The 15442-nt window shown below is 52.8% G+C and overlaps 5 protein-coding genes across 5 annotated transcripts; 3 read left to right on the forward strand and 2 right to left on the reverse strand.

Moving 5' to 3' along the window:
- Positions 1–2568: 2568 nt before the first annotated feature.
- LTR64_002825 (uncharacterized protein) lies at positions 2569–3204 on the reverse strand (the record flags this gene model as incomplete). Its single annotated transcript, XM_064897190.1, has 1 exon — positions 2569–3204. The coding sequence occupies one exon, from the start codon at positions 3202–3204 to the stop codon at positions 2569–2571; it is 636 nt and encodes a 211-aa protein (XP_064756140.1).
- A 1660-nt stretch (positions 3205–4864) lies between these two features.
- On the forward strand, positions 4865–5485 carry LTR64_002826 (uncharacterized protein; the record flags this gene model as incomplete). The annotated part of the gene is made up of 2 exons (XM_064897191.1): positions 4865–5320; positions 5360–5485. 2 exons carry the CDS (start codon positions 4865–4867, stop codon positions 5483–5485), a joined length of 582 nt encoding a protein of 193 aa, XP_064756141.1.
- Positions 5486–9095: 3610 nt separating this feature from the next.
- LTR64_002827 (uncharacterized protein) lies at positions 9096–10823 on the reverse strand (the record flags this gene model as incomplete). The annotated part of the gene is made up of 2 exons (XM_064897192.1): positions 9096–10376; positions 10431–10823. 2 exons carry the CDS (start codon positions 10821–10823, stop codon positions 9096–9098), a joined length of 1674 nt encoding a protein of 557 aa, XP_064756142.1.
- A 461-nt stretch (positions 10824–11284) lies between these two features.
- LTR64_002828 (uncharacterized protein) lies at positions 11285–12372 on the forward strand (the record flags this gene model as incomplete). Its single annotated transcript, XM_064897193.1, has 3 exons — positions 11285–11384; positions 11436–11954; positions 12014–12372. 3 exons carry the CDS (start codon positions 11285–11287, stop codon positions 12370–12372), a joined length of 978 nt encoding a protein of 325 aa, XP_064756143.1.
- Positions 12373–14875: 2503 nt separating this feature from the next.
- Positions 14876–15258, forward strand: LTR64_002829 (uncharacterized protein; the record flags this gene model as incomplete). The annotated part of the gene is made up of 2 exons (XM_064897194.1): positions 14876–14965; positions 15016–15258. The coding sequence occupies 2 exons, from the start codon at positions 14876–14878 to the stop codon at positions 15256–15258; spliced, it is 333 nt and encodes a 110-aa protein (XP_064756144.1).
- Between the last annotated feature and the right edge of the window lie 184 nt (positions 15259–15442).

A 15442-nucleotide genomic window follows, 5' to 3' on the forward strand; every position in this document is an offset into this window, starting at 1 on the left:
CGGGAATCACGCTTTTCCCGAAAAGGCTAGTCCCGTGAGTTATTTGTGCGTGTTTTGGGCTGCCAATCACTCTAGAGTCGTGAGCATTAAGCTCGGCCTACCGGCATCATCGTGAGTTAGTGTGCTATTCTGATGTAAGACTCCTCGTCAGCCGAGTGGTGAGCCTGCTTCGCTCCTGTCGCTGTCGTGATAGAGATAGGCTGCCCAAGGTTCCATGCAGTGCTGGAATCGCTTTCCGAGCGTGGAATTCCTGGCTCAATGACGGTCCGAGTATCGGTATCGGGTAGTACTGGTACTCCACAACAGCGTTTACATGGCTGTAATTTGTCTTGTCCGTCCGTACCGCATCCGCGGTGTGATAGTTCTGCCACAATGACGGTTGAAGCCCCTTCATCGGGTAGGCAAGGACTCTATCGGTGTCTCTACTTTTCACATGCTGCCCGGAGATGTTTAGGCTACTGGTTGTGCGGGAGTGACTCATCGTGGAACGGCTGTTGCGCTGGTATGTTGTCCTACAATCTTATTTGTGACTGTCTTGCGGTACGCGCGGGATTGCATGCTATCGGTATCCGTGCTGGTATGCTAGAAGCTCTGAAGCTCGTCCATCGCTTTGATCTCCTGAATGAAGCCTTCCTTGTCGCAGCCGGTGTACGTGTGCGTGTTGGAACTGACGCGGCCCGCTGTGCTGTTCCTCATAATGCAGATCTTTGTACGTTCGTACTTCGTAGTAGGCGTGGTCTTCGTTTGACGAAGTTGTCTGGCGCCATGCGCTTGAGGCGAAGATGGTGTTATGCTTCTTGTCGATAACGACGACGGGCCATGATGCAAGTTCTGCGGAGTAGCAGCGGCCTGTTCCTTAGGCGTCGATGATAGGTATGTAGTGAGCATTGTCTCAGCGAGGCTTGCAAATGCCAAGGGCGGATAGTTGTGACTTGACTGTGGGACAACCTCGGCATACCGGCTAAGAAGGAAGCTGGAAGAGTTTGATCTGCGTGCGCGAATCTAGGCTGCACCTCCAGTCCTCTTCTGGTTTCAACTTCATTCCCATCACATCGTGGTGGCCTCCGCGGCACAACTTTGTGCGCATCAGCACGGCGTCAGCAGACAGCATGGAACGTGAGGTCTGAGGCTGTTACTCCGCTAACCCCGTAGTCTCCTTGAGCAGGATTGACTGATAGATTGATATCCCAAAGCTCTATCGGCGGGACATCTGTCTTCCATACACACGATAATGGTCGCACGCTTGCACTCCAATTCAGCCGTAGCACGCGAAGCGTCTATTCACGACGCAGTCCGCACTACCCGAGCGCTGAATTCCACGCTCTCTTTCTCTTTCGCCCTGCATAGTCTTCAGCTCGGGGTCGCCATGGGCAGATGAGAACTGTATCCAGGATCTTCATGCCTGCGGCAGCTGCCATGCGGGCAAGATAGACGTTGGCTTCAGCGAAGACGGCTTGAGCGACCTGGCTGATCGCCCTTTCCTTCCAACCAATGTTTCGCTTGTACTTGCAGGATTACAAATGTGAGCAAGAACCGTGATTGTCATTTCGACACGGATTTTACAAGCTTGAAAACCTGTGACCAATGCAAATCTCGAAAAGGGAGCAAGTGCGATGGAAGAAGCCAGGGCTGCACTATATGCAAAGAGCTCGGTCTCATCTGTTCGTACAACTCACGAAATCGTTGTGATCGTACCGATCCTCGGAGTGGCCAGCCATGCGACATTGAGTTCGCGAGGCCGTGGGATCTGCAAAGACACGAGCGCTCGATTCACAATTTGGTCCGGCTTCCGTGTGATCTGTGTGATGGAGACAAAATGTACACGAGGAAGGATGCTCTTCTCAGACACATGAAAAATAAACATCCCGACGCCTACAGGGCCGAGAAGCGGACCAAACGATCGCATAGGTGAGATCATCGTTTTCGAAAGAGGCCTTGGCGAGAGCCAAGCAGTTTTGGCGCTGTCACTTGTTCATGGCAGTATCTGCCGATTGATTAGTTAGCTGCGGCTAGTATGGCAGGAGCTCAGACTTTAACAATCTTTCGACATCCATCCTGCCAGTCTTCTCTCATCGCTTCAGAGCCTTGCGGGCATTGCAGGCTTTATGTGCTGGCCTTCCTCGATGGTGGGGTGACGGAAGCTCTAAGCCGCCGACAGTCGCCGCTGCCGTGCGTCTGCTTGGTTAGGGGTGCACCGAACAGATACGACAGAGGAAACAATGCCTTGTGGGAAAGGCTCAATCACTGGCGGAGGCAACAGGAGCACGGATCTCCATCGTCATCAAGGATTCTGATAGTACCTTGTCTATGTTCAGAACGGGCACAGGCGCTTCACATCTTGTACAAGGCTTCCCACCTACGTCGCTTCGTTCTTACCTTGCACCTTGGAAAAACACCTCTGGCCGGGTCAAGAAGTTCCCCATTTCAATGTTTGGCAGAGGAGGAACCCCGTAATGAGCTTCAAGCACGCGCAAAGCGTTCGCTACATAACATTCCTTCCTGTCTTGAACAAGGGCATGAGTTACATACGATAAAGCGATCGCTCCACTCGTTGTGACCATACGTCTCTCAAGCCGAACTGCTTGCGCCACCTTCGTCTTCATATCGTCCTTCTTCATCACTTTCGCCGCTTGCGCCACCTTCATTTTTGTTGTTCTCTTCATACGCTGTTCCGTTGTTGATCTCGGTAACCACTAGAGCCTTTGACGTATCCGGCGACATGGGCAAGCTCAGCCGAGCAGGAGGACGGGTGAGGTTGGCAAGCAAGGGATGATTGGGCGTCATGTAGAACCACGGTACTGGAAGGCACGAGAGTCCACGCACCATGAGGTAGACATAATCAACATTAATGTCATAGTCGCTTAAGACACCGTCGTTGTATGATCGATTGAGGCTGAGTAAGGTCTTCCAATAGCCCTGAGTGTGTGTGCTATATGAAGTGCACACCAGCTGTTGGTGAAGATCGCTCGTCTTCTCGATCGTAAGCAGGAATCTCGCTGCGATGGTCTGATAAAAACCGTGAAGATACAGGGAGTATTCGTTGTGGGGACAGTGTCGTAGAGAGGTAGTCGTGTCGTGAAGAGCTACGTGAACAGGCACAGTGTCCTCTTCGTAACGCAATTGGTAACGATCGAAGTCGAGTAATCTATGCAGTGGCTCAGTGGAGCAGGTTGGGACCGTCCACGGTCCCTCTTGGTTGGACATGGTTGATAGCAAGGCTCGTCGCCGGGGGTTGTCCAGGAAGTTGATGGTGCTAGATTGCTGTCTCCTGCGTCGGAGTATGATGGCAAGAAGTGAAGTAGACTGCTCGGATGCGATGTTGTCTTTTGTACACTTGTCGTCCCATGCTGGAGAAGCACGCCACTGTTTTGACGCGTAGTATTCAAGTCGAGCGTGAGGTAGACTTAGTGGAGTGATTTTCGACGCGTTCCTCTAACCAAGAGAAACAAGAGGCTGTCGATGAAGGTCCTCCGATCGATCCTGACGTGGCAGCTGTGAAGGCAAACAACGCGCCACGCAAAGTTTTAGGCTGACAGGGATGGTTGGGCTCGTCAGGCACGTTGCTGCTATCTGCTTTGCACGCGTCGTAGCCGATTGTGAAGCTTCGGCGAAACAACGCCTTCAGGCACGTATCTCCACTACTAGCTAGACACCCGACATCAGATGGGTGGTCTAGCGGCGAACTCGGCAGGCTGGTGATCGCCTTTCCAAATCTTCCCTCTCTGCAGCCGCTGCGAGCACTGCGTCGATGCTTTCCCGCACTTCTCCCATTTTCAAGGTGGAAGGCTGCTTCCTATCTTCTGGCTCGTAATGCGCGTGTGCTCTTTGCTGGTATCTAGTCAGGTGTAAGCACTTCGATTCGCGGAAGTCACGAGCATATCGTACCTTCCGTTCCCTCTGCTAGATACTGGACCGTCATGTCCTAGGCACCAGGCTCTTGCGGCAAAGGAGTGATCAAAGTCCATGTGGACGGGTTCGTAAAGACGCTCGCTCCGCTCATGTACGATGATGCCTGCTCGCTCCGGCTCGACTTCTTGATGGGCACCCGTGTCTGTGCGTAATTGCTTTAAAGCATATTCGTAGAGAGGCTTATCATGTGCGATGATGTCTTCATGCTCCGGCTCGATTGGTTGATCGGCACCGGAGTCTGTGTGCAAGTGTTCTGTCACACATTTACAGAGAAGCTCACGCTGCTTGTATGCTATGCTGCTTTCGACCGCTTGAAGGCGGTTCTCTCGATCCATGACTGGAGGTTATGCTTCAGACGTGATGAACACTACGCAAGATCATGAGGATACGACTGGCTTTTGAGTAGTGGAGGACCCTGCCTACCCTTCCTGCCTGCCACTTGACTTATCGCGTGAGTGGACGCCAAACACTAGCCTGTGTGATTGGTTGGCGCGCTCACTGCTCTAGCAACGTGTCACAGGTCAAGACCGCGTCAAATGTTGCCACAGACCGCCATATAACATGTTCCTTTCAACCGAGTCTGCAGCCAGTACGGCCATGGTCTCACAGGCGCGCAGTACAGGAGTAAGGTGCTATCCGGTTTGGTGCCGACTTCCAGTCCACTGTACTGTGTGTTCTCGTCAAGGGACTGCCGAAGTCGAGAAGGACACAAAAGTTGTGTGTAGCCAATGCCGCTCACCATTCTGTTATTGTTGTGAATGTCGGCGGGAGCAAGTCTGTGAGTGGAAGCCTAAGTGCAACGGCTATTGGACGTTCGTTCTCCCATCTCACGTACGAAACGGTCGAGATTGACTTAACAAAGTGCAATTTGTTCTAAGTGCCAAAAGTCAATATAGTGCTCACATCGACGAGCACGGACGTCGCAGCCACCCCACACAGTATCGAGCCCTGCACAATGCCAGGTGGTCCGTCTACCGTCTGCGAGCCAACGACATTGCTACACCGCGATATGCCGAGGCCATCCAACAGGCGCATCAAGGTGGAAGGAGAATTCAAGACTCTATCCATCATCGACCATGCGATATCGCTGTACGAGGACAAATGGCTGATCATTCGGCCAGCGGACACAGTGGCATTCAGAATCCAAGATTTCCAGAAGTCCATACCTGGCTATCAGCATTCAGATCTCGGAGTGTGTCAGCCCCACGAGTACCTCGCCGTCGACAGTAATCGGTCTGCTCACTGTAAGATTGCTCAGGACCAGCTTGAGCTGATGTTGAAGAGGTGGGATCTTTCCTCCGAGGCGAACTGGAACCAGGTCGGACATCATGCGGCCCTTGCATTGTTGGCACTGTGTAAAGGAAAATGGTTCGATGTGGGCAAGACCCGAGCCGCTCTCAGACGGTGGAGGGTATGCGGAGAGGACATCCAACTCACATTTGAATCTCAGTCTCAAGTATGTGAACGCAAAGTGAGGTTCGCAGATGCGTGGGATCTCAGGAGACAAGGAATTGCTCTTGTACTGCCCTTCGCTCGTATACCTCTTCCTACGACGTGGTACAAGGCAACAACTTGAAGTTCGAAACGTAGTGGGTTGGGCGGAAAATTGTCGCACTTTCCCTTTTTCTTCGAAGCTGATTGCTCCGTTAACGGAGCTGGTTGGGAAGGCTGCACTATTCTCATTACGGCAGAACTTGAGGCCCACTATGACACAAATAAGATTCTCTTTGTTGCTGATATGGTAACCTAAGAGTGTGTTCACCACTGCGGGAATATAATCGAAACACTTCATCTCGCTGGAGTCGGATCCCGATATGTTTTCCGAACTGACATGCAACCTTGGCGGGTCCGCAGTAACCGACACCGTAGCTGCCTAGTATTCCTTACTTCATGGGTGTTCCACCCTCTTCGAGCGTAAGCAACACTAGCATAGGCGTTCACATGCTTTTGCTCGAACTCAGCTCCTATCCAAAAGGCATAAGGTGCATGTGACTTAGTCTCCGCTGGTACACCAGTGTAGCTTCAGACTACCAGAGAAGACAATGATAAAAGACGATTGCGCATGACATTTGCTTTATCACGTGCTGCGTAAACTTACTGAGCAGCTGACAGTTATGTGACCATACCATCGGAACACGCTCGCTTTTGGAGCTGAGAGACTTGGCTACGGGAGATCTGTAAGCTACTGCAACTGAAACGAAAGTGATGGGTTCTGCTAGGAACCCACCCTTACTCTTCGGAGCTTGGCCCGTGGATGCCTCTAAATCCGTCGATTCGTGGTGAAAATGACCGGACCTGGAGGGGAGTCGAATACATAAGGAGAGAGGAACGTACTTGCCCAATATGCACATAGTGAAGCGAAATCATTGCCAAGGCAAAGGAGATCGTCTAGATTTGGCTTGTGAATACCGAAGACTGATGCGCCCACAGAAATAGCCTAGCATGGACTACTTTGACTCTGGAGCTAATAAGAGAGACACGCGTTGGGAACCATTGCTGCGTCGAACCACATGGCGTCGGGGCTAAGCTCTAAGCGAATCGGAAATGTTCGGTTTGACACTTTTATCGAACGCTTCGACCAAAAGGTGAATAAGTGAACGCGCTGTATTGGCTGTTTTAAATCTCTAGAGTTGCTGTCTTCTACCATCCAACATAAATATCCCCTAGATACGTTGTCGACGGTCAATTTCAATCGAGGTTATGTGGAGATGGATCGTGCCTGGGTGACGCCCCTGTCGGAGCAGATTATCGACGGTCACACCAAGACGTCAGTCGATGAGGCCGCTCCGACTGTCCAATCGAAACCTCTAGTCGATCTCGGCGAGGTGCAGAAGCAGACAATACACACAGGGTCGTTATGTGAATGTAGCGCCGTCGTCAAAGATGTAAATGAGGATCGGCCTTTCACAACGCCAGAGCTCCACGATGAAATCTGGAATGGAGAAACGGCTTCAGCCTGAGTCGAACACTTCTTTGCCGCACCCCAAGAGCTTTCACCCTGTTTCATAGCAGAAGCGAGCGAATTCCAACACCGTATCGATACCGGCCTTTCGATGAATGCTATGAGGACATCAGATCGCCTTACGACCATGGCTACATTACCCGGGATCAATACTCCCTATGTGTATATTAGCACAGGGCTAAGCTGCGGTTTCCTGCACAAAGAAGATATGAACCTCTTATCCACGAATATCTTACGTAAAGGACACCCGAAGATATGGGTTATTGTTCCGACGAGGGAGTCTGACAAGCTGGAAGCCTGTATAGCCGATCCAATTTCCTCGGTCTACACATTTGACCAGTTCATCCGCCATGCTGACCCTGTGATCAGCCCTCGTCAGTTAGACCTATGGAAGGTAAAGTACTCTCTTCTGGTTCAGGACGTTGGAGACCTAATTGTAACGGACTACAACGCGTATCATCAAGTATCAAGTACTGGACCAAATACGGCTGAAGCGATCAATGGGTGCGAAGCAGAATGGCAACCACCATTTTCCTATTCTGCCTGCCACAAGAGATGCAACAACCAGAGCGGCAGATCTCGAGCGCTATGTGCCTCGCAGTTGAGCCACCTGAGCCGGCAAGGCCGGCTGAATCATATGCGAAGAAAAGCGTAGGAACCAACCTTAAAGCCCCGGAATATGCCTTCGGGCAGGCAAATGCGAAGTCGGGTAGTCCCCAAGCTAGCATCCGATTATAATCAACGGTAAACTGTTTGGTGCTCAAGGAAAAGGAGAGCCTAGTAGCTGGCACAATGCTCAGAGTCCTCACTATCTGTACAGGACAACTCGAGACAGTGAACGCGTCTCTTCTTCAAGCAGACATACGGGCTTGCGTTAGGTGGTGCTGTTGAGCGCCTACCGCAGCCTGTACCTGGCTGCGGCATACGGAAGTGACAGTCATATACTCGTACTCTGTAGTATGCTAAAACATGATGCTATGCAAGCGATTCTTACAGTTGGCGATTAGGTGGCAGGAGGAGCGGCTATTTCGGGCTGAGCATGTGTTCGTTACATGAGCAGATATACTGCACTGGAAGGAGGTAAGAAAATGCTGGGGGGAAGAACACACCTGGCATCCGGAAAGGCACTGATGACTCTTCAAGACAGCATGTTCGTGATATCGGCATGGAAGTCACGAGATTGGCCACAGCAATTGTGAAACATAGTAGTGCTGGCCGCAGAAGAAGCTGCCGCATCACAACTGGCAAGGCATAGGACTCGCTTCGACAGGACTCGCACCCCTACCATTCGCACCGCTTATCATACAGCGCACCCACACGAAGTGGCACTGCTAGTAGAGAATGACCACCAACGTGGGCATCGAATTGACCCTGCAGCATCAAGGAGCAGGAGGGCCCTGAATTGACAGGGTGCCTCGGTTCCATAAGGAAGCAACACTCTCTGACCTGGTGACATATTGGGGGCTATCTGTCCTCTGCATCCGCGACTTCTTGTGGATGGCATACATGGACTTTGTGTCCAATTCTGGTGGCAACAGTGCCTGCGACAGTATGATCCGCCTCTTGGGGGGCACTAGTGTGTTTCATCGTTGCTCCGACCGTTCTGGTGGCCGTGGTGGGGACATGATGAGCACCACCACCCAATGTGAAGGTCACTCGTCGGCCTCAGGTACGCCCGTATTGGTAGCACTATTCCACCTCGGTTCTGTCGCAGCTCCTCCTCTCCACCATCGGACGAGACCAACTACGTCACCACGGAGTGGTGGCAGAGACAGCCCGTGATGGTGAAGTTGGCGACTCCGTGTGTGACCTGAAGCACTCGAACGAGCACATTTATCCGTCAGGGGTAGCCAGCCATGCTGTACCCGATCTAAGAAGTGAGACACTGGCTGTGACGCCGTTGTCGATGCCCAATTTGAAAGCTGAGGCATCGACGACGTTCAATTTCCTGGCACTAAGACTGAAGGACGGCTATGCAATGCATTACTTGCAAAGCAAGCGCACAGACATGATGACAGCTTGGGTCTACCGACACTCGATAGCAGGACACAAATTTCTCTCTTCCTCAATATTATCGTCAGTCCTGAAAATGAACGGCACTCAGTTCCGAGCGCTTCTTGCAGATTAATCAGTCAAAACAATATACGTTGTACTTGTCATTGAACAACGCTGCTCGACCTGAAATGGTGGCGGGCTGCCATTCCTCGTCAGGCACAAACACCAGCTATTCCCCTCGCTCGAACGATCGTCCAAGCTTCTGCTTCAGCTTCGCCTTGTAGGGAGTGACTTCTGTTGGTGACCGTGTGATGGATGGAGTCTGTCGCTGGGATCGACTTGTACGGAAGCTAGTGTCCGTGTCTTGCGTGCTTTGCGTGTCGAACAACTCTTGTGAACCTGGCACCGCTGCAGCCACGACTGAGTCAGATCGTCTCATTTGTGTCGACCCATGCCGAGAACGCTTGGAACGGGCTGGACTCAGGGCCAGCTCATCTACCGAGGTGTCTGAGTCGCCCTCCAGAGGCACCGACATGGACAGAGACGTATGGCTGCTGACATGCGTGCTAGATGGGGTATCGGCCAGCATTTGAGCCGCACGCTTGTTAGCCTGCTCGATGAAGCTCTCTCGCTGGGCGCCAGCAAGGTCGCGGGCATTGCGATAGTAGGTGGCGCCTTTCTGAAATGTCTCTCGATCGCTCGTCATTGCGAATGCCTTGACCTGTGTCATATGATACTCCGCCTGTTCCCCAGTGGTCTGCGGTGCTGTTGGATGCGAGGTGTACATCTTCAATTGTCCGTCGAGATAGGTAGTGGTAAATGAATACGCATTGCCGTCGTAGACCACCTCGTCGGCCCCATAGTTCTGTAGGCTCTGCATGGCTCGGGCACCAATTGCTCCATCGTGACACGCCTGCTTCTTGGCCACATCCGCACGACCCTTCTCACTCTTGGCTTCGAAGAAGAAGTTGGGTGCTATAGGGTTGGTTGTGTTCGTGGATGGGATGATCAGGTCACCGAGCTGATCGCGCACTTTCTTGTCAACCTTAGAGGCAGCAACCCCGTCGTACAGGTCAGGCTTAGCTGCCGCAAGGTCTTTGTTGAACGGCTTGATGTGGTTGAACTCGACGTCCCCCTCAGTCTTCCAATGATCATCTCGGCCGCTGATGCCAAGCAGTACTTTCTGCATCATCCTCGTTTCGCTACGGGCTTGGGCATTGGTCCGCTTGAACTGTCTAAAGTCCTCGTCCGTAAAGCGCGATGGAGACAGTGATGCTCTTTCCGCGCTCAGGTGTCGCAAGATGTCTTCGTAGTTTGTAGGGACAGGCGCGTCGTCGCCATCATAATCGTGGCCTTCAGGATAGACGTGTGCATCGATCAAGGCCTGTTCGTACTGGCCACTGTAGGGCGTAGTCTTTGAGGTTTTCGTCGATCTCGTGCGACTAGAGGCCGATGATCGCTTCAGACTTTGACCGCTGGAGGCACTCATCGGAAAAGGAGCAAGTGCAAACTGTGGTTCAACATTAGCATGGTATGCAAGCTGGGAGGTGGCAGTTCGACTTACTCCACGAAGATGTGTGAGGACGGGACCACCACGACGGGCAAATCGCTGGAGTCGCTTAATATCAGGTTCCTCAGGTAGCTCGAGAAGCAATGCACTAGAAGGAGCAGGAGTGGCTCGATCTCTGCAATTTCGTGTCCTGTCGTCAAACTCTCGCAGGGCTTGCCGGCTGAGCTGTACTTGCGAAAGTCGATCCCAGAAGCCAGGGCTCGGTTGGTAATGGCGATGAGCAGAGGGCGAAGGCTGGTGTCTTTTCGGAGAAGGAGGACGACACTCGTCAGCAGCGTGTTCAGATGAAGAGGGAGCGCGTCGCTTGCGAGAGGATGGATTGTGGTCGACCGCAGGCATGAAAGAGAAGGAGTGACCAGGTGACGGACGGCTGTGAGAGTGCGACATCTTGTATGCTGAGTTGTCTCATCGATCGGCGCTCAAAGTTCCCCCACCGACCCTCATCTGTGCCGCGTCAAAGTCGATACCTTAGCGTGTCAGGTCGGTCGGCGCTTCCTGCAGAGACATGCATGGGGTGGCAGGCACCAGCATGCGTAGCTCGAAACGGTTGGTCGTGCGTGATCGAAGTCGCCCTCAGGGCTCCTTCATGCACGGTCGACGTGAGGGTCTTCTGTGCTGGTGGAAGTGCATGGCGCGTAGCCATGCGTGTAGTATTGAGATGGTGGTTGTGTTTGCATGTGGTAGATATGGAGCGAGAAGTCCGAGGTTCAGCGCAGGCGCATTCTTCTCGGCATTCATTCTTTGATTGTCAAGGCAGGTTAGCCGAGGGAATATTTGAACCTTGGCTTCGCCCTATCTTGCCTTGAGCACAACGTCTTCTTTACAACCACCATGTACTCCTCCTTCTCATGGGTGACTTCGTCGAGCGGATGCGCGCTCTGCGCATCGGAGATCGATACCAGCTCGTGCAGCTGCTGGGTGAAGGATCATTCGGCAAAGTCTACCTAGGTGAGCACGACGTCTATTGTACCAACGGACTTAATGCTGACTCATACACAGGACGCGACGCAGAGACTGGCGATGAGGTCGCCATCAAGCTGGAACATTGCAAGATCGACCCTTCGCTCCTCGACGAAGAGATCCGCGTCTACCAGAGTCTCCAGTCGAAGCCGGGGTTTCCCCGGGTGTTCTGGCATGGCTGGCAGGACAGCTTCCAGGTCATGGTGTTTGAGCTGCTGGGACCGAACCTGGAAGACCTGTTCTGCTACTGTGGCGAGACGTTCTCCCTGAAGACGACGTTGATGCTGGCCGACCAGTTGCTGCATCGGTTTGAGTCGTTGCATGCCGCCAACTACTTGCACCGCGACGTCAAGCCCGAAAACTTCTTGCTGGGAACAGGCCGTCATGGGAACACCGTCTACATGACCGACATGGGGCTGGCCATCTATCGACCGCTGGTCACGGCACGCACAGCCCCAGGGCCACTGCACTTGCCCATCTCATCCGAAAGAGCACCACGCGAACCGAGCTTGATCGGCACATGTCGATACGCCAGCGTCAACGCCCATCTCGGTGTCCGTGAGTGCTTCTCCTCCTTGACCTTTTTGCACCCTCCACTAACCAAGCTGTGTGTTCAGCGCAGTCACGACGAGATGATCTCGAAGCATTGGGATACATGCTGATCTACTTCGTCACCGGGTCCCTGCCCTGGCAGGGCCTCAAGACCGTGAATCGAGCGGAGAAGTATCGGCGCGTGCTGGAGATGAAGCAAACCGTCAGCGTGGACGAGCTCTGCCAAGGACTGCCACCTGCTTTCGTTACATATATGACCTATGCTCGCTCCTTGAACGAAGACGATCAGCCGGACTATCGCTATCTTCGGAACCTGTTTCGCCAGCTGCTCCGCCAACAACGCTTTCAGCACGACCACGTGTACGACTGGACGATCCTGGAGTTCTATCGACAGGACCGCGCTGAGGCACAACCTCAAGACTGAAAGCACGGCGAAGTGAAGCTAGGCCTCAGCTCATACTGAACAGGACCGACCACCGAGCACGAGACGTGGGAGATACGAAGAAGGTTACGATGCGCACACATCTTACCGACTCTGTGCAGCGGAAGCCTTTACGTTACGACCTTGAGAGCGAGGAAAACTCAAAATGTTACAAGATCCGGAAGATTCGGTCTGGTCTGAGGCAGTATCTCCAGCAGAAACTCCAGTGGCCTCACCAGCATGTTCGGTGCACCCTGTGGAGACTAACATCACAACCTCACCATGCTGATCGATCATCGCGACAATGATGCATCCTAGACCTCGATCGAAGCTGCAAAGGAAGTATTCTTTGCAATTCACTTCATCGTTAGTCTTTACAGGGTGTTCCTGGTTCTGACTGCTCGCCTGCATCTAGGATGGCATGATCGCACATCCTTTATGCAACCATATCCAACTGTTGACTGTGTGGACTGCAACGGTTCATAGATGGTATTTCTCATGTGAGGATAGTTGGCAACCATGAGCTTCTGGACTATTTCTGAAACTACGTTGAGATTGTCAGCGACATGGAGTACACCGCAGACATTGTGTTGCAGAAGGTCGTGTTGGTTGAGGTAGAAAAGCTGCAACCAGGTGGGCATGCCTTTGACCCCAACAACGCCAAGCCGATAGGCACGAATGCGGCTCACACACGACTGTTCGTGGTGGTTGTCGTGGTCAAGAGGAATCCGGAGAATCGTGCCACCCAAGACTAACAGCACGAGCTTCTTCAAAAATAATGGATGCAATGTGCCAATCTGACGGGTCTGCGAAGATGGAGGTCGTTCGCAATTCGAGCTGACCACTATCTCCGGGAAAGCAGCCTCGAAACCGTGACGATCGTTCTCGAGCGACAACGGTGAGGACGAAGCTCCACTACCCGATAACTGTCGCTAGCCAAGAACAAGACCAGCTAGGCTCACGAGCCATGCTTAACGATAATGGACTACCGGTGTAGAGGAGGCCTAAACCGACACCGCCCTAGTGCCGCCCGATCGGGGAAGGCGCTGCCTCGCCGCTTTGCCCACGTCTATAAAGAGTCCTTCCCCGTCCAGCGCCCAAGACCACTCTTCTTCCTTTCTGCACATTTTCGGTCTAGACGTCTATCAAATTTCCGGTCTTTACAAGTATGTGACACACCTTCTGCCGGGGCACCAATCACAGTATGCCATGCCGATGCTGAATCATTGACACTGTGGGCCTGGCCTTACTCTTTGCAGTGCCCCTCTCTCAAGCTCGACTGTCAGCTCACCCGCACCAAATCTTCGATACATTTCTTGGATGGCTCTGGCGCAAGGGCCGATTCCTGATGTCATGACCGACGTGGCCAACTGCCGAAACGGTCCAAGTCGAAATGCTACCGGACCCTCCTGGGAGCCGTACCACCGCCCGGCAGGCACGACGTTACATTGCAAATGTGGTTGGCGTTGCTGCTGCCAATCGCAAAAATGCCTCATGCTCCCCTTGCGCGGTATTCCCGCGTATATTCAGTCCTGGAAGTAGCTTCCTGGGCTTTTAGCGATAGCTCACGCGGCGGTGCAGGTCGACAGCAGCTGATTGTGGTATTTTAGTTTCCGGTACGTATCCACATCGTTGATGACCCCTTGAAGATGGAGGTGGACACCTTTAAGGAACGTTTTGGGGGCAGTGCATTGCAAGGCGCATATGCTGATGATTCTCTACTACAGGGACTTTTGCTTGGGTCACCACCTGACGGGTGCGATTGAGGGCCATGCCTCGAACCAGTGCTGACGTCCACCCTCGCATGATGTCGAGGTGCTTGTGACAACGACCAAGTCTTCCAGCATGGTCGGGGCGACCACCTGGGTGCAACCCCAGCGAGTTGCCGTACGATCAACTTCTTCTCTGTCTGCCACGTCGCACTTTCAGCGACGACTCTGCCTTGCCATTGGGGTTCCGTGCTTACGACACCAATCGATTTGACACGAGAGAAAAGTGGAGCGGGAACAACGAGAATGGCCCGATATACTGCAGCGCAAAATGCATCTACGTGGAGCGAGAAGTGGAATCTATGCTGGGGAAAAGCTGATCACGGCCAATTTCCCGATCGCACGAGGGGCCTGCAGAGAACTCAGAACAATAGCAAGCGCTTGTGACTAGTGCAGAAACGAGGCAGGGCAGAATTCGTCCAAGGCGCTGGGTGTCAACATCTTCTGCAAGCTCCTGGCAATACTTACGTCGTATGCCGTGCTTGATCGAGTCGGCCTCCGCATGTCTGGCGCATTGTACATGCATGGATCCGACCACTGTGCTAAACGAGCTCGTCGTGATCGGCCAATATCTCCATTGCCATCATCGTGTCTTCTACCGTACACTATAAAGCGCTGGCAACCTTCCAATATCCCCTCTCCTGGCAACCATCACTGCTGCTGCTTTGTGCAAGCCCTGCGTCTCGGAAGATTTACCCTGGAAACTGCTTCGATCCAGCAACAGGAGACGTCTCAGCATGAAAGATTCAGTCCAGCATAATGCTCTAATTGAGGACGGTGGATGTCCATACCAACCTGAAGTTATTGATTTGACTCAAAGTGATGATGTATGTCCGATCGAGAGCACATGTTCAGCACAGCCTAATCTCAATACCAGGACAGCGCGTTCGAAGGGGATACAGAATCGGACGATGATCTCCCCTCCCTTCGAAGTATCATGCTCGGGCGTAACAAGAAGAGAAACATCACGAAGTCAAGAGATGTCGAGGACAGTGTATCAGACAAGGTCATCGACTTTGCCCGAAACGGTGGTACAGTTGTCCTAGGCGGCCTATTCAGCTCTTTGATACGGCCAAACGATTTGCGAACATACTTCAGCAGCAAGTGGGCTCTTCCTTAGGCGGCGGACTCCTATCATCGCACCACTGTCGTTCTGAATCAGATCGCAGAAGGACTTCCGAGCGGCAGGTTACCGTTTTCGTACAGCCAGAAAGCCGTTTTTCTTGCAAACGTCGATAAGGAGGCAGCATGGTATTTACGGAATCAAGACTCAGTCATAGAATCCCGCCTTTTCCTCCCAGAGC

This window comes from Lithohypha guttulata, assembly GCF_036872675.1.
Source record: "Lithohypha guttulata strain CCFEE 5908 chromosome Unknown scaffold_2, whole genome shotgun sequence".
Classification (NCBI taxonomy): domain Eukaryota; kingdom Fungi; phylum Ascomycota; class Eurotiomycetes; order Chaetothyriales; family Trichomeriaceae; genus Lithohypha; species Lithohypha guttulata.